The following is a 21,196-nucleotide window of genomic DNA, read 5'->3' as shown; positions in this document are numbered from 1 at the left end:
CCCTGGACATCAGGAGAGTGCTAGCCTTATACATTGAGAGGACCAAGCCATTTTGCAAGTCGACACAGTTGTTCATCACAGTGGCAGATAGGATGAAAGGTCATCCAGTGTTCACCCAGAGAATCTCATCTTGGATCACTTCCGGCATCCGTTTTTGCTATGAAGGTGCCTCCACCAGCGATTGTAACCACCCACGCAACTAGAGCGCAAGCCCATGTGCCAATTCTTGATATCTGCAGGGCCGCCACCTGGTCATCCATTCATATGTTCATGTCTCACTCTGCACTTACCCACCAAGCCCGAGACAACACTGGCTTCAGTAGAGCGGTATTACAAGCCGCACATCTGGAAACTCCCAGCTCACCTCCAGGGATACTGCTTGTGAGTCACCTAGAATGGAATTGACATGAGCAAGCACTCAAAGAAGAAAAAACGGTTACCTACCTTTTGTAACTGTTGTTCTTCAAGATGTGTTGCTCATGTCCATTCCCTTCCTGCCCCTTTGTCGGAGTTGCCAGCAAGAAGGATCCGAGAGGGCATAGGGTAGTGGCGCCTGATATTCCGCTGCATGAGCGTGGCAGTCAAAGGAGTGCCACAGTCCACCCTATGGATACGGCTAAGGCAAAAGTCTCCGACAATTGTGCACATGGGCGCGCGCACACCTAGAATGGAATTGACATGAGCAACACGTCTCGAAGAACAACAGTTACGAAAAGTAGGTAAAAGCAGCAAAGAGTCCGGTGGCACCTTATTTTTTGCTACTTGGGGCCCAAATCTGCAAGTTGCTCCACATGAGTAGTAGACCTTTGTTAGCACAAGGAGCCTCACTCAAGTCAGTCAGGATCCCACAAGAGCTGGATCAAAATTGTTCCTTTTTTTAAAATTAAAAACATTCAAAACTATAAAAAGTGTTTCTATATCAGAGTTTTCACACACCTGTGTGAGAGACATCTGGAGTGCACGCTCATCCAGGCAAGGAGTCCGGAGAACATGACAACATGTCATAACTGGTCCCCAGTCAAAAGTTACACAGCAGCAAACCAAAAGTAAAAATAATTTAAAAAAAATGCACAAAACATTTCAAAAGATTCTAAGGAAAGTTTTCATATAACTGAAAAAAGTGATTGGAACCTAAAAGTTTTCACGAAAATGTTGGTTTTCAAATATATGCTGTCTTTTGCTGGAAAAAAAATCATCTGAAAAATTTTGATCAGCTCACAGTTCCACACACACAGCATTTTGCAGGATTTAGACTGTGGTTTGCTCCAGTTCCTAAAATGATTGTAGTAGAATCTTGAGTCATTTCCCCTTCCCTCCTTCCCCCACCAATATGCATGCACACCTTCTTCATTCTATCCTATATAGACACAGGCAGAAATTTTTATTGAGGTCTGGCAAACTGGTTTATCTCAGCAGATTCGCATGTAACACGATAGAACAGCTACAGCTGTTTCCATCCCGGCTTTCACACAGTCCTACACTTTCTCTTATGATTATGGTACAGAAACATATGTTGCGATATTGGATGTTAGCAGCCAGATCTGAGTAAAATACAGAGCTTTATTTTTCTTTCACGGAGGTTGCAGAAGGAGGAAAACTATCTAGAGCTTTAATACAAAGAGAAAAGCTATGTGTTCCAGAATGGGCAGATAATCAAATGTGGGTGTAGCACCATTGAATCATCATGAAGACTAAGGATCAAGTGGTGTTTTTTGTTTTACATAGTTTTATGAACAGACGTGTTATATCTACTAATCCATATCGGGGAAGCACTGCCAATGGCTACGCATGTCCCAGTGGAATGGCACTTCATTATGATGATGTTCCCTGCATAAATGGATCGGTAAGAATTTAATTTTTACAGTGCAAATGGCTTATGTGTGTTGAAAGCAAGGACACCTGAAAACTGTATTACCTCATTGAGTGCCATTGGGCAGATTCCAAATGAACTCAAGTTTTCTACTCTTTATAATCAGGAATCACAAAACCTCCCTCCCATCTGGGGACTTTTGGGGGAGTGGGACATATTGTTTAAATTAACTTGTTCATGAGCCAGCATATATTTATACAAACAGCTGCCTGTTGATCAGTTTGTGCCAAATCCATTAATAAAATCCTTGAATTTTTTAAAAGAAACATTCATTAGAACAAGACAAAACTCAGGGCGTGATTGTGCCAGGCCTTGTGTTGGGTGTTGTAAGTTGTGAAGAAAGTGCAACAAGCCATCAGACCTCACTCTGCTCCCTTGCAGGAATATGGCACTATCCAGGGAACAGCTGACAATAGGGCTATCCATCTCCAAGGCGGGGCTTCCACTGACAGTTGTGCTATTCATCCCAAAGAGAGCAGGCTGAGGGCAAGGCCGTGATCCCACCCCACCCTCTGAATTAGCCTGCAGAGCCGGTCCTGTATAGGAGTGGGGGAAGGGGGAAGTGCATGTTTGCACACAGTGGCATGTGGTCTCTAAATATTTGTTTGCGGGTGCTGCAGCTCAGCATAGTTCCTAATTTGGGCATTGTCTTAAAGGCAGATTTGAGACCTCAGTCTGAAAACTGAGAGAAATGTACAGAAATTCAAGGCATAAGCTGTCACAAACAAGTGCAATCTTCTCTCATGTCATGACATGTCAGAGGAGTAGGGAAAAATCTCTAAAGAGTAGGATACACCCAAGTGTTTGGTGAGTGGGATGCATGTGTAGTTCTTGGGTGTGCTTGGCACTGTATCTGAGGAGGGCACTCATGCAGATAGGTTGGATTAAGGAAGGGTTTGGGGCATGCAGACCACGGCTTCTTTTAAGATTAAATGAATGAATCACTGGGTGCGCATTATTGAGTTTTCCATTTTTGTGGAAAGAGGAAATGGCCTGGAGCTATTTTAGATATTTATTTAGCTAAGTAATACTTTTCCAACAAATAAAATACAGTGCTAGTGCACAAGCAGCTGATAGTTCCTGAAAAGACACATGGCCTCAAGAAAAACCTCAGAGCTTTCAATAGTTGCCAGGTCTGAAAATCTGTATTACCAAGCCAGGTTTAGCAAAATATGTCCTAGAGATTTTCCTGAAGATTCATCTACGTTACCCATGAGTACCCCACTATTGTCCTACCTTATGCAAGGAAGTAATTATCAGCATCTGCACTGTAGCACCTTCTTTCTCAGAATTACTAAATGGAAAATAATAATAATAATCAAATAATAGTATAAGGACATCACAGTTCCCTTTTCTCTGCTTAACAGAAAACACAAGAAAATTCAGGTTAAGAAATAGGTAACACAATCCTCTCTTTTCCCCAGTCATCCGAACATGCCATAGCTACTCATGTCTTTCTAGACCGGTTTGGGCTCAAATGTCAGGAAAAATCAAAATCTTGCTAAACTCAAACGGTTTTAATGATTCTAAATAACCTGCTTATGTTTTAATGTTGCATAGGTTCTGCATGATGATTTGTTTACTAACAGCAAAAGTGTGTGTGTTGCAGTGGGAACTGGAAGATGGCTTTCCTACTTCTCGTAGCAGAAACATGGGAGAAGAAGTGCTTTATGATAACGCAGGCCTGTACGATAACTTGCCGTCTCCGAAAATCTTTGCACGCTATCCACCTGCTGACAGAAAAGCCAATAGGTTATCTACTGACAAACTCTCCTCTAACCATTACAAAAACCCTGTCTCATCCAATCTGTCCTCTGCTCAGTCTGTCACTAACACCTCTGCTGTGGGGAGGGGATCTGGCTCTCAGGTACTATAATGTTTAATACTGTAATTCTGTTTGCCTTTTACCACAATTCTGTTTGTATCTGGGGCTATTTCACTGGCCTGGTTTTAACACTAGAATGCTTGGAACTTAAATGGGCCCACTACAAGTAAAAGAGTTTCACCTAGATTGTAAATTCTGAAATAGAGGTGCTGTCTTCCTGTTTGTCCATCAGATGTCTGCTTAGCATGTTCTTGGTGCTGTGCCTAGAGCCAAGACAATCAATAGGCATAACTTTCCAAACAAAATTTAGCCATATAACGGCAAGCCTACCTCTGGCTTTAAGTTGACTTCAGCATATTTCCTACTGGGGGATTCAGCACAGCTTGTCACTAACAAAAAATATTACATATAAATATTTCAGGGGCTATAATGTGCAACAGTTGCATGTGCAAATTTCTGTGCACCATCCTTTGAAACTTTGGCCCCCTAAATACTTTGTTTTTATTAGATAAAATACTTGGCATTTTAGTTTTAAGTGTGGTATTAGTTTACTGAAATATACTGTGCAACTAAATTGAACTGTCTGCCCTGTTGCTTTCTTCCCTGAAGAAATCTAAGATTCCCTGTTCGCAGTCATAAGCTATGTTACCATATCTGAATCCATTGTGAAGGACAATGCATGCAATTCTCAATCAGGTTATTAGCCTAATTTAAAGAGAATAGTAAAATGAAGGAAGTCTTTTACTTGTTTGATGCATCTGAAATAATCTGTATTACTTACCTGGCCACTAGTTTGGTCTAATTATGCATACAAAGCTACGAATCTAATGTTAGACCAGAGATGGGCCTGAGCAGCAAAGTTCAGGGTTGTTGGTTGAGGCCCATCTTTTCTCAGATTAAAATAGAGTGCGGTAGAAGGTTACTCTCTGCACCACAGTTCAGACTTTATTATTGGTATATTTCAAAAGCATCTATAAACCAATAAACAATATGTACTGTAAGGAACATATGTGCGGATACAGGTGTGTGAACAAATGAACCTTTGTACAAGAATCACATGCAGTGGCTTTTAGATTTAAAAGATTTAACAGAGAATCTTTATTCATTGTATTGCAAAGGGGAAAGTGTTTGAAATAACATAAACATCACTGTATGCGTCAACCAAAACCATTTTTTCCTCTTTTTAATTTAAAAAAAATTATACTTGACTTTTAGATCCAAGCCTCCTACATTCATGTTGTTTGTATGTGCAGAGAGACCAATTCTCTACCTTGTATAGAGCAGTTGAATCTTTCATTTAAGAAGTAGTAAAGACATTCACCCCTTTGCAGAGGGTCAGTACAAAAGCTATGCACCATTTAGGTCACACTTAAGCCTTCAAAATAGGGTTCAAAAGATAGTTTAAGTGGCACTTGTCTAGATTTTTTGCCAGCCTTTAGTATAAGGGTGAATTTCACTCTAAGGTTCACAAATCCCTATTCTGCCATTTCAGGAATACCTGGGCCTTGTCTACATTAGAAAGGGTTTACCAGAATATCTATAATGGGAAACACTCCTTCTGTAGACTCAGTTTATGCTGGCAAAAGTGTGTTATTGTAAAATAAGCTACACTGGAAAAAGGACTTTTTTGCCTTTATAATTGGGGCTTTTACCAATGTAGAAAGGTTGCAAATGAAATCATGTCCCTAACCAACATTGCTATGCCATCAAAAATTTCTAGTGTAGACCTCATCTAGCTGACCAGTTAAAAGAAAATTATAGGGATGTTTTTAGTACTATGACCTTGTTTTAGCCAGTCAGTTTGCATGTCTAGTGAAGAAGCTGCTATTTTGACTTAGTGTCTTGTAATACATTATTCTGCAATACTGCTCTGAAAAATTAGATAAAGTTTCAAGAGTCATATAAAATGACAGAAGCAGCATAAAATTTACGTCAGTGAGAAAGTAAAGGATAATTCTGACCCCTGTATTCAGTCATGCACACCTGCAACAGGAAACCCACATGCTATCCTGGCAGCTAGCCAGTACTGCAGACTGCTCTCCAGTAATTAAGTGCCAGATTCTGCCACCCTTACTCCTCTCAAGTACAGTATCTTATGCTGGGCGTGGCCCTGTTGAATTCAGTGGGGCTTCTTGGTCGGTTAATGAGCTACTCAGCCTGAGTGTGGATGACAGAAACGAACCATAAATAACTTGCTTGTCGGATTCTATTTGCAACCTGGTGCTCAGGTTGCGACAAGGAGTTGCAATAAATACAAAATTAGGAACTTGACCACATAAGGAAATATTCTGTAGCAGTGTTTCTCAAACTGGGGTTGCCACTTGTGTAGGGAAAGCCCCTGGCAGGCCGGGCCGGTTTGTTTACCTGCCCTGTCCGCAGGTCCGGCCCATCGTGGCTCCCACTGGCTGCGGTTCGCCGCTGCAGGCCAATGGGAGCTACTGGAAGCGGTAGCCAGTATGTCCCTCAGCCCGCGCCGCTTCCAGCAGCTCCCATTGGCCTACAGCGGCAAACCGCGGCCAGTGGGAGCCGCGATCGGCCGGACCTGTGGATGGGGCAGGTAAACAAACCGGCCTAACCCGCCAGGGGCTTTCCCTACACAAGCAATGACCCCAGTTTGAGAAACACTGTTCTATAGTATGGCATGAAGAAAATGTTCTGTGACTAGACAGGGACTATGTCTTTGCATTTCATTCAGCGAAATTATCTGACACAGCTCACAACTGTACTGTTTCTATATCCTACTATAAATGTCCAGTAGTTGCTATTAAAAGCCCACATTTACAAACAGTTACTAAGTGTGAACTGGGCTCTGATTATATTCCTTTGTACCCAGGATGCACAAGTTAATTTCATCCCTATCACGACACCTTGCAGGGGGTTCAGTTTCAATCTTTTCTTTTGGATGGGACCAGTGCCACGGTCATCCATAGCTTTGTCATTGCCCGGATAGAATGCAGCAATGTATTTTACTTTGGGCTGCCCTTCAACATTACGTGGAAGGTTCAGTTAATCCAGAATATAGCAACCACCATTGAAACAGGGCAGACCACTGCCATGTCATAAAACTGTGTTCTGTGCTCTGCACTGGCTCCAGTTCCTCTTTTGAGTACAGTCCAAGGTGCTGATTATCATCTCAAAAGCCCTAACTGCCCTATGACCTGGCTATCCTATTGCACTTTGCAGAACTTGTCATTGGCCAGAATGCTCTTGTTGTCTGTCCGTGTGGTTTCATTCCTAGAGGCTGGCAGCAGAGCATTATCCGGGGCTCTGAAATGTTCTTATCTTGTCTAGTAGTTAGCTAGAGCTTGTGTCTAGGCACTGTAAGGGTGTGGTACAAAAGCCACCTTAATTTGCCTTTTTCAATGAGTTTGCTTTGTTGGAGGTATCCTAGGAGAGAATCAGTTGATTAACTCCTTATGGATGAAGTTGTGTGGTTTTAATTATTCAATTTGGAAATGGCATCCATGTACTATAGCAATGCAATTCCTAGGAAATACACCGAATAAGAACCTGTAATACATAAGCAACAGTTTAAAATTGTACCTCACTGTGAGTGGGCAAGGCTGAAGGTTCTACAGCTTCTTGTGATGGGTATGAAAGTAATGTGCAGCCCTACTATATTTTTAAAGGGCTTTGCAATAGAAAATTGTTACAAAGTACCAGTTAGCTCCATTAAAGCATCATCCTTAAAATGTGCCAGTTTTGATTTAAAAAAAAATTGAACAAATTAGCAACAATGATGCCATCACAGATGGAAGAGGAAGAGAGGGAGAATCTCACAATTCCCAGGGATTGCCAGCCTCTGATCTTACCGAATAGGCAATTCTCAATGATACAGACTCTAGAGGATGCACTGTTTCCAACAGAATCAATTAAGCATATGAACAGCCTCCTGGAAGGCAGGCAGTTTTAAACAACTCTTTCAAGCTTTGCTCTTGGTGTACGTGTTACTGTGGCACCAGCCATACAACAATAGTTACCATTGCATAAATATTTTGTTTTCAAACAGTTTAAGGGCAAAAAAAGCTCTGCAACTGCAAATGGGATCTTGGGAAAAGGAAGAATTTTAAACAACCAACAGAAGAAATCTGAATCAGCGTCAAGTGTGAAACGCACAGCATCGAGTAAGTGCATCTCTTCACAGTCTTGCTTTGTAACTTTGGGCATTAGGAAACATGGCATGTCTTTCCCACTAGCAAGCAAGGTAAAGACCAGACAGGTGGTGCTAGCAGGTAGATTCTTGTAATAACCATCACTTTGGAAAGACAGACTGAAGACTTGATTCTGAACTGACTTACATCAGAGTCAATGAGGAGTAGTAACTATATTGAAGTCCATGTAAAACTGGTGTGAAATCGGAATCAGTCCCTGTATCTCTGGTTATCATTTTATTAACATATGGAATCATTAGGTAAACATCATCTGTGTGCTTGGAGCTGTATAAATGCATAAATGCATATGATCTCTCCCTTGAGAATTTTATAATAATCTAAAACAGAAACAAAAAAATAACTGGTTCAAACACATAATTCATTGGCTGCTGGTATGAATTTTTGAGATTGTGGCAAAAATGTTGAAGCAGTAGGCCTCTCTTTTCAAAACCTATCTTACTCATAATTTCTGTAATAAAATGTAATTTTTCAGCGATACTAATTATACAGTCATACATTCTAAAGCTCCAGGAATATTTGAACAGGTTTTGTGGGTCTCAAATCTAAGACTAAAATTGAACCGAATTATGTAAATTGAATAATGAGCTTCTCTGGCCTCCATCAGTTTTTAACATTCCATTATTCCTAAGAGTATATTTGTTCATCTTTGGTATGTTCCCCTCTTAGCATTTGAAATGGTGAAAATGCATATTAGGACACCTGGGTATTTTAAAATGCTCAGAGGGATTTTTTAAAGTACACTTTGAGCACACAAAAGCTGTTTAAACAAAATTTGTGACACTAAACACCTCTGTCTGTCTGTATTATACTGACATATTCATGCTCATATTGTTGCTCCTGCAACTTACTTTGGGATATTGCATTTTTACTAACTTTGACATATAATGGTGACCAAAGTGAATAATAATTTTTGTTTTGTCCTGAACTCAGCAACCTAAAAAGTAATTCTGGTAGCCTTATGTGGTGGTCTGGCATTTTTAATCAAGAAGAAGAGAAGCCAGGAGAACTTTCAAGAGTACATTTTTCTTGCCTTAGGATGAAGTGACCAGCCTTAGCACTTAGACTGTTGAATTTCAGGCTTGTTTTTCATTTAGTAACCTCAGTAAGTACTAGCACCCTCTTCTCTTACCTCGAGATTTTTACTTGGAAGGTTCTGTTGTTACATTTCTCATGCGAGGGTCTTCTGGAAAAGTTCTAGGGGCCCAACCTGGTTGCGGTACTACTATAATATAAATGTTTAATAATGATGATAATACAGATGAAACTAATGGCATTTTATAAAAATGTAATAGTGTGTTACAGAAATTAATCTATAATAGTATGGGATTTAATAATCTAAACATTTAATTCTAGGTTTGGAAGGTTATAAAATGCTTTGACATGTTGTGGAGTTCAGTAGGTTTGAAATATAGAAAAAAATCTTCTGAGGTTCAGCCCCTGTTCTGCAGGAAAGGGGTGTGTGAAGATCTCTGATTTAAAGATGTCAGAAGAGTCTGGGCCAAGAAGGTTCCTAGGCAGAGAAAAGAGAGTGAGCCATCTGCCATTTCATCAGAGTCTATCCTTACTGGGAGAGAAGGGGCACATGTCTGGGGACCTCAGCCTTTTGCCTGGGGTGGAAGTGAAGGAGCAGCAAAGCTGGAAAACTGGGAGTTTTCCAACTTCATTATTCAGTTAAGTCTCAGGTCAGAGATTGAGGGCTTGTCTACACTACCGGCCGGATCAACGGGCAGCGATCGATTCAGCAGGGGTCGATTTATCGCATCTACTACAGATGCAATAAATTGACAGCCGATCACTCTAGTGTCAACTCCAGTACTCCACTTCAACGAGAAGCACAAGGGGAATCAACGGGAGAGCGCAAATCTAAGTATGTCGACTTCAGCTGAAGACTAATGTAGCTGAAGTTGCGTAACTTAGATCAATCCCCCCCCATTCACTCACACCCCACCCCACCCCCCGTAGTGTAGACCAGCCATCAGTCTGGATAAGCAGAGGAAAAGTTTTACATATTTATCAGAACCTGTTTTGTTTGCACTCTCAGGCAGGAATTCTTAGAACAGGTGTCTTGTAAGGTATCTGGTATTTTCCATTTCTTCCAGAAGGTTCTTGAAAATAGGACTTTTTCACGTTATTTCAGCATTTGTGCTTCAGATCTCAGCAGGGATCAAGAAGTGTGGGAAAAGCCAGTGAAAACAGAAAAGAAAAAATGTTAACCCAACTTTCTCAAACATTGCAAAAGATTTTGGTGGGGTTGGATTTGATGGATAGTTGAAGGGTTGTTTCACTGCTTATTTTATCCAAAGAGATCCGAGGGGCCCACAAAGTCACAAAGCTGAGAGCAAGAAGTTTCAGGGATGTTTATATTTTGTTTGTCCCATCTCAAATTCTAATTAGTGATGTTCCTATATTCTGAGCCATTCAGAGAAGGAGTTAATAAAATCATCATTACTCTTTAATCTTTCCGTATAGATGCAGATCAGTACAAATATGGCAAGAACCGTGTCGAGGCAGATGCAAAGAGGTTACAAACCAAAGAGGAGGAGTTGTTAAGGAGGAAAGAAGCTCTGAGGAACAGGTTGGCTCAGCTCCGAAAAGAAAGGAAAGACCTGCGAGCTGCCATTGAAGTTAATGCTGGTATGAGGTGCTTTATTGTGTGAGAGCCTGGCACGCTGAAGAATTCTAGCTAACCAAATGGAATTCTTTCCTGGGGCCTGGAATGTATTTTTCAAAATTCTAAACTACTTGTTACAGGTGTAACATGAGGTTCAGTTTGTGTGTTAAAATATATAAAATTAGACTATAATTGCTATGCAAATATATTTGTGCTATTAGTGCGTTTAACTCAAAAATACGCTATCACAATTATCAGCAACTGAGAAAAGTAGGAAAGGTCGCCATTTTTTTTAAATCACTGGCTACTTCCATTTTTGTGGTACAGAGACTAACTGAAAATTTACATGGCTAGAAACTGAACAGGATGATGCCCCAGATGAAGCACTGAGCATTGTCTGAAGTGCAAAACATCTTACTTGAATGAGGCTGAAACCTTACAGTGTGTGTAGCTGTTTAGGTAGCCAAGCATTTTAAAGCATTTGTTCCCTATTTGTAAATAAGTGAACCCTGTTTAGCACTGAGTCCATCAACTGTAGCCTGTTGTTGGAATAGCACCCGTCTCTGGATTTCAGGCAGGAAGACTCAAGTGATTCTTGAAGATAAGTTACGGAAGCTGGAAGAGGAATGTAAGCTGAAGGAGACAGAGCGTGTAAATCTGGAGTTAGAACTGACTGAGGTGAAAGAGAGCCTGAAGAAAGCCTTGGCTGGCGGCATCACAATGGGATTGGCAATCGAGCCCAAATCAGGAACCTCAAGCCCACAGGTACGTCCACAGCTGAATGATTTCAGAAAAGCTCCCAACCACGTGGGGCTCAATCCTATGAAATGGGATTCCTACATCCAGGAAAGTGGGTAGGAGCTGAGAGTGTTCAACATCTTGCAGGATCAGGCAGCTGATCTATAAGCCCATGAAAAGAAAGTAGCCAAGCTCTGTTTTGAATTATTTCCATTGTTCGCCTGCAGCTGGTGTCCTCTTCAACAATGACATTGAATTGATATGTATGGAATTATAGGGAACATGTGTTACCATTTGTATTGTGGAAGTGCCTAGAGGCCACAGCCACATTGTGCTAGGAGCTGTACAAACATATAATAAGAGACAGTCCCTCCCCCAAAGAGCTTAACTTCTCTAAACCTTTAATATCACAAGGGTCAATATGGACAAAATTTTTGTGTTGGTTCAATGGTCAGTTATTGTGTTGGTTCACTGTTCTGGCCCACCTAGTCACTGTTGTTCAGTCACTTAAAGGGAACTGAAGCAGCCGTCACAGAGTATATAACTATTTACTTTTTTTTATTTTGCTTATTCAGGAAATGGCGTTTGCTGTCCTAATGAGTCTAGTTCATGTTTGGAAAGGATTGTCTGTCAATGTACTTTTCATAACTTTAAAATAAAACTTATATTTTCTGCAGTTCTAAATTTAAATAAATAATATTTACATGAATATTTGGAAAAAGATTTACCCAGTTGAAGATTTTTTTATTTTTATGAATATTTTGGAGGAAACATTGCCCAGTCTGAGACTTTCCTTCTGTCTGCTCTGTCTGTCAGTCTCCAATTTTCAAGCATCGAACTCTGGAAAACTCTCCTATCTCCAGTTGTGATACAAGTGATACTGAATGTTCAATACCAGTGAACAGTGCGGCAGTGCTGAAGAAACCTCCTTCATCAAGTAATTCTCCATGTCGAGGTCACGTCCTTCGAAAAGCAAAGGTGAGAAGATCTGTTGTTTGACTTCCTTCTTCTGCCCTTTCCCCTCATGACATGTTTCTCATCTCTCCTTTATTCATGAGGAGGGAAAGATTGGTTCCCGCTGCTTGAATTTCTATGGGTGAAATTTCACACCAGTATAGAGGGCTGGCCCAAGGTCTACATTCTCATTAAGTGGTGCATGATTTCATGCTGATCCTCTGAACAGGGATTAATTTCATTCTGATGGGGTAAATTTGGGGAACCAGATGACAGAAGAACAGAAATACTATATTAAGATGATAGATTTGACTCTGTATCTCTCCCTGTTCTTTTATGGAGTTCACTGTAAATGGCCTGTGATACAGACTGGTCCTTTACTCCCTTCACCATTACGCTAATGGGTTTAGTCAATAAGCATTTAGTGTCATTGTTAAACCCAATGCTTTAGTAATCAAAAGAATATCAGATATAATCATTGCCAGCTGATGCATGAGCTAAATAGTTCTAGGCTGTAGTAATTGAAAATGTACTGTGCAAGCAACCATTCTTGCTGTACAATTAAAGTAGAAATCCGTTGAATTTAATTTGTTCTGACTAGTGCCTGGATGAAACTTTGCATTCCTACCCCTTTAATATAGTCTTTAGTAGACGTGCTACTTGTGCTTTATGTTTAATGGGATTTTCGTGATAGTTCTCTGGGCCTGGCTGAACTGGCTAGTTAAGGTCTGTTACTGAACAACTCATACAGCATGTAGAAAGGGGTGTTACTGCTGGCATGGGTCTGAGATCTTTGTGTTGTTCATTGCTAACGACAGTTATAAACAATAATCCTACACATCTGTTCTTCATAGTGCACTCCATTATTTTGTCTAAAACAACCATATTTGTTGTATTTTAGGAAGCATTTTAACATTTCATTGATGCTAAGATATATATTTTTTCATCCATGATATACGTTTGCAGTGTTGAAAGCAGAATTTACAGACAAATGCATTTTAGCAAAGCATTAGTGAGGGAACACCATCTAGTAGTTAGGACATGCAACTGAGAGTCAGGCGAGCTGGGCTCTCCTGCTCTGCCACAAACTTGTCATGTGACATAAGGCAAGTCACTAACCCTATCCGTGCCTCAGTTTCCCCATTTCTGAAAAGTAAAGTTCTTGGGATGAGAGAGACTATATATTGGCAAGTTATTTATTCACGTACTGATGTATTTTACAGCCTGCAAAAGTTGCTCAGAATAGTGCCATGCAGCAAAATCTGCTCTGTTAGTTGTGAATGGAAGATTTAAAGAACATTACTGGTTAATCAGAGCCTCTTCTGGAAAAAAACTTGGGTGTAGGATTAGACTATTTAAAAGAATACGAAGCTACTTTTCTATCAGTGGAAAATAATTCCACATACTGAATTCAGATTTAACAGCTGTTGCCACCTTTTCATAAAACCTCATGCTCCAAATATTAACAGTGAAATGCAGCTGAATTAGATAATACGACCCAAACTGTACTGAGCTCATTCACAACTAGATACAGCCAAATTCCACCATCAGGTATGCATCTGCAACACACATTAATTTCAATGGGAGTTGAATGCACAAGTATGAGGGTGGAATTTGGCACTTAATGTTTTGGCCTTGTGTAGTTATGAGTAAGCCTAGAGGCCCATTTGGCCCGTAATGACTTGACTAATCAGTGGGAGTTGTATGTGAGCATCCGGAGAGTGGAATTGGTTCAGCATATGTAACCTCCCTCATAGGATGTGGGAGGTGAGGCAAGTTTCATGTTTGTGCTAACTCTGAAGTCCCTAGCAATGGATACATTTCACGATATGTAGGATGTGTTTGCGAGCCCTGAAAATTTTGGATACTTACCTGATCCGCTTCATCTTTTTATTTCTACCCCTTGTCTGCCTCCATTCTTACTCTCTTTCCCCAGCTCTGTCCATTCTGTGTCCAACCCCTGGTGCGCTAACACTCTCTGCTGTGAACCCTTTTCTCTGTTATTTCCCTCATTTGAGTGTTATATGGCACAGTGTAACTTCAGGGCAGCGCACACTCTGCTGGAGTGGCTGCTCTCTGCAGCTCTCCCACGCTTTGGGGCCTGTCTGACGAGAGACTACTCTAGCGCACATAGTGCACTCTGAAAGGGGAAGCAGGAGGAATTAGAGCAGCCCATCTAGCAGAGGGACTCTCAAACCTCTGCCCCCCTAATAGAAATATCTTTGACAATACAGGAGCCCGAGGGGGTGTTCCAGAGAGTAACGGAGTTGGGGAGAGGCTTATGCTTAATAAACCAACTCAAATCTAAAAGTGCAGACTCCGTGGCCTGTTCTGTTCATGCATCCCTAAGGGCAGGGCCGGCTCTAGGTTTTTTGCCACCCCAAGCAAAAAAAAAAAAACCAAAAAACCTCCAAGAGCGCAACTCCTGAAATTGTGCTGCCCCAAGCATGTGCTTGGTTTTCTGGTGCTTAGAGCCGGCTCTGCCTAAGGGACACCAGCTATGGGTCACCACGGGTGTTCTGCCATGACTGTAACATCAAAAAGGATCATGCAGTTGGAACGATGCACCTATTTATCTTAACAAGATACATTATTGCTGTCAAGCAACAGCAAGATATTTACTGGTTGTCAGTGAGAAAGACCTCTTAGAGATTATGGAATGAGTAACAAATTCAGGAATCCAGCATCAAGCCCAATTAGCGTTAAAAAAAACCTTTCTAACAAGGATAATTTAGTTAAGTATCAAGGGAGGTTGTGGAATCCCCATTGTTGGAAGCTTTTAAGAACCTGTTAGACAAACATCTGTCAGGGATGGTCTAGGTTTACTTGGGCCTGCTTCAGCACAGGGGCCTGGATTAGATGACCTTTTGAGGTCCCTTCCAGCCCTACATTTCTATTATTCTATCTCTGCAGTGGGAATGGGGAAGAAGAATCAACACACACATACCCACACACACACCCTCTGAATTAGCTGTGTAATTGTGCCACAGATAATACTTCAGACCAAAAACTATGGCTGCATGGCTTCAGCATGGCCTCAGCCCATCCCTGCCCTATGTCCTGTGCCCATGTGTGCAGTTGTTCAGGGAGCCCTGCAGATCTGGGTCATGCACTTAACTTCCGTACCCAGAAAGATAAACAGAGCAAATAATTAAACAATCAGTTTGCAAACAACTAGAAGATCATAAGGGATAACTAACAGCATGGATTTATCAAGAACAAATCATGTCAAACCAACCTAATCGCTTTCTTTGACAGGGTAACAAAAGCCTTGTGGATAGGGAGGAAGCGGTAGATATGGTATATCTTGAATTTAATAAGACTTTTGTTACTGTCTCACCTGGCCTTCTCATAAACAAACTAGGGAAATAGAACCTAAATGGAATTACTATAAGGTGGGTGCATAACTGGTTGGAAAACCGTTCCCAGAGAGTAGTTATCAGTGGTTCACAGTCAAGCTTGAAGTTGGGGTCCCACAGGGACCAGTTCTGGGTCAGGTTCTGTTCAATATCTTCATCTCTGATTTATATAATGGCATATAGAGTACATGTATGTATAGACACATAGATTTCTATAATATTTCCCCATCTTTTATTTTTCCCTTCTAGGAATGGGAGCTGAAAAACGGAACATAAGCATTACAAATTTGTTTACTTTGCTTAAATGCCTTGTTTCATATGGACCAAGATGTAGGCTGCAAAAGACTCATCTGTAAAGTGGTGTCAAGTGACAAGGTTTTATAATTATGTTCAGTTAACAGTAGCTTGGCCTTCATTTGACTGTACTCTGTCTACTGTATTAGTGTGTAACTGAGTGTGCCCCTTTTTATTACCTGTAACTCTTTATTTCCAACTTTATTTGTAAAAATCTTAGTAAAAAGGAGCATATAGTTGCAACTGAAAGCTTACATTGCTGAAAGAGATTAAACCAACAATGTAAATGGCATTGCATCAAAAGTCCTGAATGGAAATCAAGACTGGTGCATGCTTTCAGACCCAGATGAAATCATATAAATTTAGATATGTTGTACTATTAAGGCTAATTTTGACTTTCAGAATTCCATCACCTGAGAGAGGACTTTTTACAAGCTTGCTCGTTAGGATTCATTCTGCTGTTACCTGTTCACTTGGCAGGAGATCGAAGAACTGTTTCCACAGGAATGACATGACTTGTTTGAGCTGGGAAGTCAGGAACTCTTCGCCACCACTCTTTTTGCTATGGTTATAAGACAACCATGGAATGACAACTTGTCTGTGAAGCATTTTTTTATACATTTTAGACTGATGCTTTTGTCATCAGGACATGAAAAGCTGCCATGCATTTTAATATGTTCTTTTTATTGTTGCTGTTGGTCCTAAGCACCTGTCATCTTCAAACATCTCTCATGTAGTCTAAAAATTATTTAGGCATGATTTTAAAAAGGCAACAAAGTGCTTTTTATATGTTGCTTCATTTCTGCACCTCCCAGAAAAATCCCACTGACAGCCGCTAAAATTATTTTTTGAATTACAGCAACTTTAAAAGGCTCATGCAGTTTTGTTTTGCTTGTTTTAACATTGTTAAAGTCAGGTTTTATAACTCTATTGTATTTGCTTCCTGCAGTCCTTTCAGATCTTGGATAATATTTTTGAGGAAATGTGAATTTCCAATCTCCTTTATCCACAATGATGAAATAAGAAGTGACAGGACATTTGTGAGAGAGGACTCATTTTCTTTTTGCCAAGAAACAGGGTTTTCCATTTAGTCTGTGAATAATTCAGAAGTCTGTTTTCCCTTTGTTATATGTATGTCTCTGCTGAAAAGTCAGATGCCTTATTGCCAAACCCAACTGTCCGAAATTCATGAGTCAAGCCCGCAAATTAATGAGTGGCTTCCAAATCACAAAACTTTTTTGTTTTTTTTTAAAAAGTTATTTCTATTTGTCTTCTGTTTTTCGAGCCTTTAAAATGCACTCAGGTCACGTGTTCAAGATTATCTCCACAATCAGGAGGGCTTGAAACTAAAGTTGAGATTTTGACATAATCACTTGTCTCCAGGTGCTGGGGCTTTAAATAAAGCACCAGATATCACCAGTCTCTTGATAAACACACAAGAGTTGGCAACATTGCAGATACAGACATCAAGGGAAGAATAGATCACTTGGCAACTCAGTCCTGCAGTTCTATCATTGGTAATAATTTACATCGCTTTGTAAATGTACACTGGTACGTAAAACTCAGAGCCAGGAGCAAAAGGACATCCATGGGTGTTATACACGCATGCAAACTGCAGGCTTATGACCATAGGCTAAAATGTTCAGCACCCAGCAGCCCCAAAAATCTGGCCCCGGTTGTGGGCCCTGAGCACTTTTGAAAGAGTGGGTCATAATGGCCCACTACTAAGGGTCTGATTCAGTTACACATTAAAGTCAATGACAAGGCTCCCTCAGTGGTGCAGGATCAGGGCCCAAAATGGCAGTAGACCTTGTTGCCTCCCAGGAGTATGGCTTTTTTAGGGGCCACAATAACGCAAATACAGTGGGGAAATACATGTCAGCATTGTCTCTTATTCAACGCTGGCTATTGTATTGTATTTTAGATTGACCTTAACATTTTCTATGTGAAGGGCACAAGTTATGCTGCATGATACGGACTACAGTACTATAGAGTATCCCAGAAACATCAGGAAAAAAAGTTTGATGCAAAAGTAAGTTCATTTAGGCTTTTTACTTCAAAAGTTATTTATTTGTATATTTCACTAAATATTTAATTTATATCTGTACATATTTATGATGCAAATTAGGCCTCTAGTCAACACGTGTGATGCTGAAACAGTTGTCGTTAATAAGTGGTCCCACATCAATAACACTGAACAGCCAATAGCCTAACTAATTTGAATCTTTTTTCCCCCAGATTGGCTCTGTAACTTTTTTCCCCATAGTGAGGAGTGACTTGGGGTTAAATTTTTATCTCATGCCTGAGATGAGTGTGCCAATTCCTCTAAGCAAACAGAAATTGCAGGCTGCTTATAAGATGCACAACTCCATGTAATGATTCTTCCATTCTGCCACATACACCTTTCAGAATGGGACCCCTAAATGCCTGTTCTAAATGACATATTGTGAACATATTGTGTAACTAACTGTGCAAGTACATTGCTAACATTTTGCAATTAGCATACTAGCTAAGACTATTCTATATAATGGCCAAGGTATTGTAATATAGAATATACCAAACTCCAGAAATAGCCTCTTTCCAGAACATATTCAGTGCTGTGAAATACTCATTTTTTGCACGTTACTCTTACTGTACAAATTTTAATAAAAAGCAACAAAGTTTGTATTTTCATAGTTTTGAAATTTCAAAATTACCAGGCAAACTCAGCAATAGGACAGTTTGACATTTTAAAGAGAAAACTCTTGTATTTTAAATCATCACATTTCTATGTCTTTTGAGAAAATGTTACACATGTGCTTCCTAAACAAACTCCTATTACTGTATCAGGTGCTTTTTTAAATATCGGATCATAATTTTGGGGAGACCAAAGGTGTTTTTTATAAGATGATTTTGGTATTTTGATTTTTCTAACAGAATACTTAATTTAGTATCAGTTTTTCATTTTTAGACACGTTCAAATTAATTGGGTCTGGTTGTATGTTGTAAGATAATGTTCTCATATTAAGAATGTAATTATTTCCTTATTGTATTTTTAAAAAAAACAAAATCATATTTAAAAATCTCTGTGGGGAAAAAAGCATGCAAGAAACATGAAAAAAGCTTTTGTTTTATTTTTGTTATTGGATATGTTGGCAGTGCCCATTATAATTGTAAATATATTCTTTCTACTGTATTTCTCAATGTATTTAATTTTTAGAGACACATTCATGGAAAATCATGTTAAAAAAAATCCAAAATCGACCCACCTGCAAGTGTGTGTCTTTAGCTTCATTTAATTTCTGTCTTTCTAGTTTATTCTCCAGGAAGTCTTAGAGTGTGAAAAAGGACTGGCGCCTACTAGGTGTGACAGATTTATGTGCATTATTAATAAAAATTACCCTGTCAAAACAAGAAGTGTTTATATCACTGTTTCTTTGTAGCTGTTAACATAATTAATGCATAATATCTCAGCAGCTCACTAGAAATACTCTGACACTATGGAGAGGAGCGTGGTATTAATACCTAAATCAATTAGATAGAAGAAAATCAAAATTTACCTGGCATGACTCATCTGAATGGTTTCTAAAGAGGCACAAGTTATTACCAGTCAACTTGCAACGTTTTTTTAAACTGCAATGTTATTCCTTTAGCTTCTCAAAAACCTATTGTAAAGCTGATGCTCTAAGGCAGCGTTTCCCAAACTTGGGATGCTGCTTGTGTAGGGAAAGCCCCGGCAGGCTGGGCCGCTTTGTTTACCTGCCCCGTTTGCAGGTTCAGCTGATCGCAGCTCCCACTGGCTGCGGTTTGCTGCTCCAGGCCAATGGGAGCTGCTGGAAGCGGCGGCCAGTATGTCCCTCAGCCCACACCGCTTCCAGCAGCTCCCATTGGCCTGGAGCAGCGAACTGCAGCCAGTGGGAGCCACGATTGGCCAGACCTGCAGACGCGGCAGGTAAACAAACCAGCCCGGCCCGCCAGGGGCTTTCCCTGCACAAGCGGCGTCCTGTTTGGGAAACATTGCTCTAAGGCGAAGTAATGCCACACAAGTGAAACAAAGTTCAGAACATTTAGCATTTGTGGCAGGAAAAAACTGCAGCTGAGCAAAGCCTAAAATCCTTTAAAAATGTGGCCCTTAGGCATTCAAATCCCATTGAAATGCAATGGAATTTGGGCATCTAATTCCCTTATAAATTGGGATTATCAAAGGAATCTTCAGTGCAGACATGCATATTTCAGTGGTTAGGGATTTGAAACAGGTTGACAGTGTCCCCTTACTGGCAGTAGTATTGGGACCAAATATACTTTCTTTTATTAAGTCAGCTTCTCCATCAAACACAACTGTTTCTTATTTAAAAAGTAGCTGAAACAGTTTTCTTCTTAGCAGCTACAAAAGCATTTTTCCTGTAAAATAACCTCATATTGTCATCCGTTAGCATTCTGTCACTTTTTTAAAAACTCTGCATCTGTCACTACATGAAAACAATGAGACATTTTAAGGCCTTTCCTGTATTAGAGCGTATTAGATAATTGAATTAATTTAATTGCATCAAGGATAGTCTCCTTTAATAATCCTTCTGATGACAAGGAAATAAGTTTTTCCAATTACTTTTTGCTTCATCCATTATAGTTAGCACTACATGTTCCTGACAAGATTTTAAAAAGGAAAAAGCTGCTGTTCCTTGGTTCACCATTAGTTTTTAAATGGGTTGGTAATTGCTGCCAATGCGTTATTTTGGGGGGTTATTGCCTTTATTAACCTTTTTTTAGCCCAGACTGTTCCTCCTGGTACTTTATCTCAGGCCAGTTTGCATGAGCTGTTGTAAGGGTGAAAGCGTCTTTAAACAGAGATTAAAAATGTAGTGAGCAGCTTGTTTCACACGCTCACACGCCTGCCCTCTTTGCCTTCTAAAAAAACACTAGGGTCAGAGTAAACACGTTCATCAGAGTAGTGAGTTTCATAAGAAAACGATGCAGATTTCCAGATGTAATAAAAAAAAAAAAAGCTTACTGGAGAACAGGGGAAAACATTTATATATCTATGACCCAGAAATTGTATGACAGGAACTTAATCAAGTTTCTGATGGAATTGAAAAACGGCTCCTCTTTGAGATTAGCAAAGTAATTTGTTTGTTATTGTTTTTAAAGCAGACAGCAACTAAAACAGCAGGGTAAAGAGTGTGAGCATTATTGTCCTTCCTGTTCCTGGAAATGAGGGGCTCGAGAAACCCAGCCCTTTGCATTAAAGTTTAGCATGTTGCATTGGGATGTCATATAACAGGGGTGGCCAAACTTACTGACCCTCTGAGCCACATATGACAAGCTTCACAAGTTTGAGAGCCGGGGCTCAGGGCTTCAGCCCCACAGGGAGGGGGCGTCTCCAGGCTTCAGTCCTGT

The 21,196-nt window shown here is 40.2% G+C and overlaps 1 protein-coding gene across 19 annotated transcripts in view; it reads left to right on the top strand.

The window, feature by feature from the left end:
• The window catches only part of AFAP1 (actin filament associated protein 1), a 172,326-nt gene extending 153,110 nt beyond the window's left edge, over positions 1 to 19,216 (top strand). For 16 of the 19 annotated variants that reach the window (XM_039541555.1, XM_039541544.1, XM_039541549.1 and 13 more), the window contains 7 exons: positions 1,726 to 1,843; positions 3,480 to 3,737; positions 7,705 to 7,819; positions 10,337 to 10,501; positions 11,053 to 11,243; positions 12,033 to 12,194; positions 15,779 to 19,216. In XM_039541555.1, the coding sequence (XP_039397489.1) occupies positions 1,726 to 1,843; positions 3,480 to 3,737; positions 7,705 to 7,819; positions 10,337 to 10,501; positions 11,053 to 11,243; positions 12,033 to 12,194; positions 15,779 to 15,805 (1,036 nt within the window). In that variant the 3' untranslated portion in view covers positions 15,806 to 19,216. The remainder of the gene's footprint in view (positions 1 to 1,725; positions 1,844 to 3,479; positions 3,738 to 7,704; positions 7,820 to 10,336; positions 10,502 to 11,052; positions 11,244 to 12,032; positions 12,195 to 15,778) is intronic. The other 3 variants (XR_005599378.1, XR_005599377.1, XM_039541557.1) reach the window with 3 other exon arrangements.
• Positions 19,217 to 21,196: the final 1,980 nt, after the last annotated feature.

Source organism: Mauremys reevesii, linkage group 5 (genome assembly GCF_016161935.1).
Source record: "Mauremys reevesii isolate NIE-2019 linkage group 5, ASM1616193v1, whole genome shotgun sequence".
Lineage (NCBI taxonomy): Eukaryota > Metazoa > Chordata > Testudines > Geoemydidae > Mauremys > Mauremys reevesii.
This window is presented reverse-complemented; position numbering and strand designations above follow the sequence as displayed.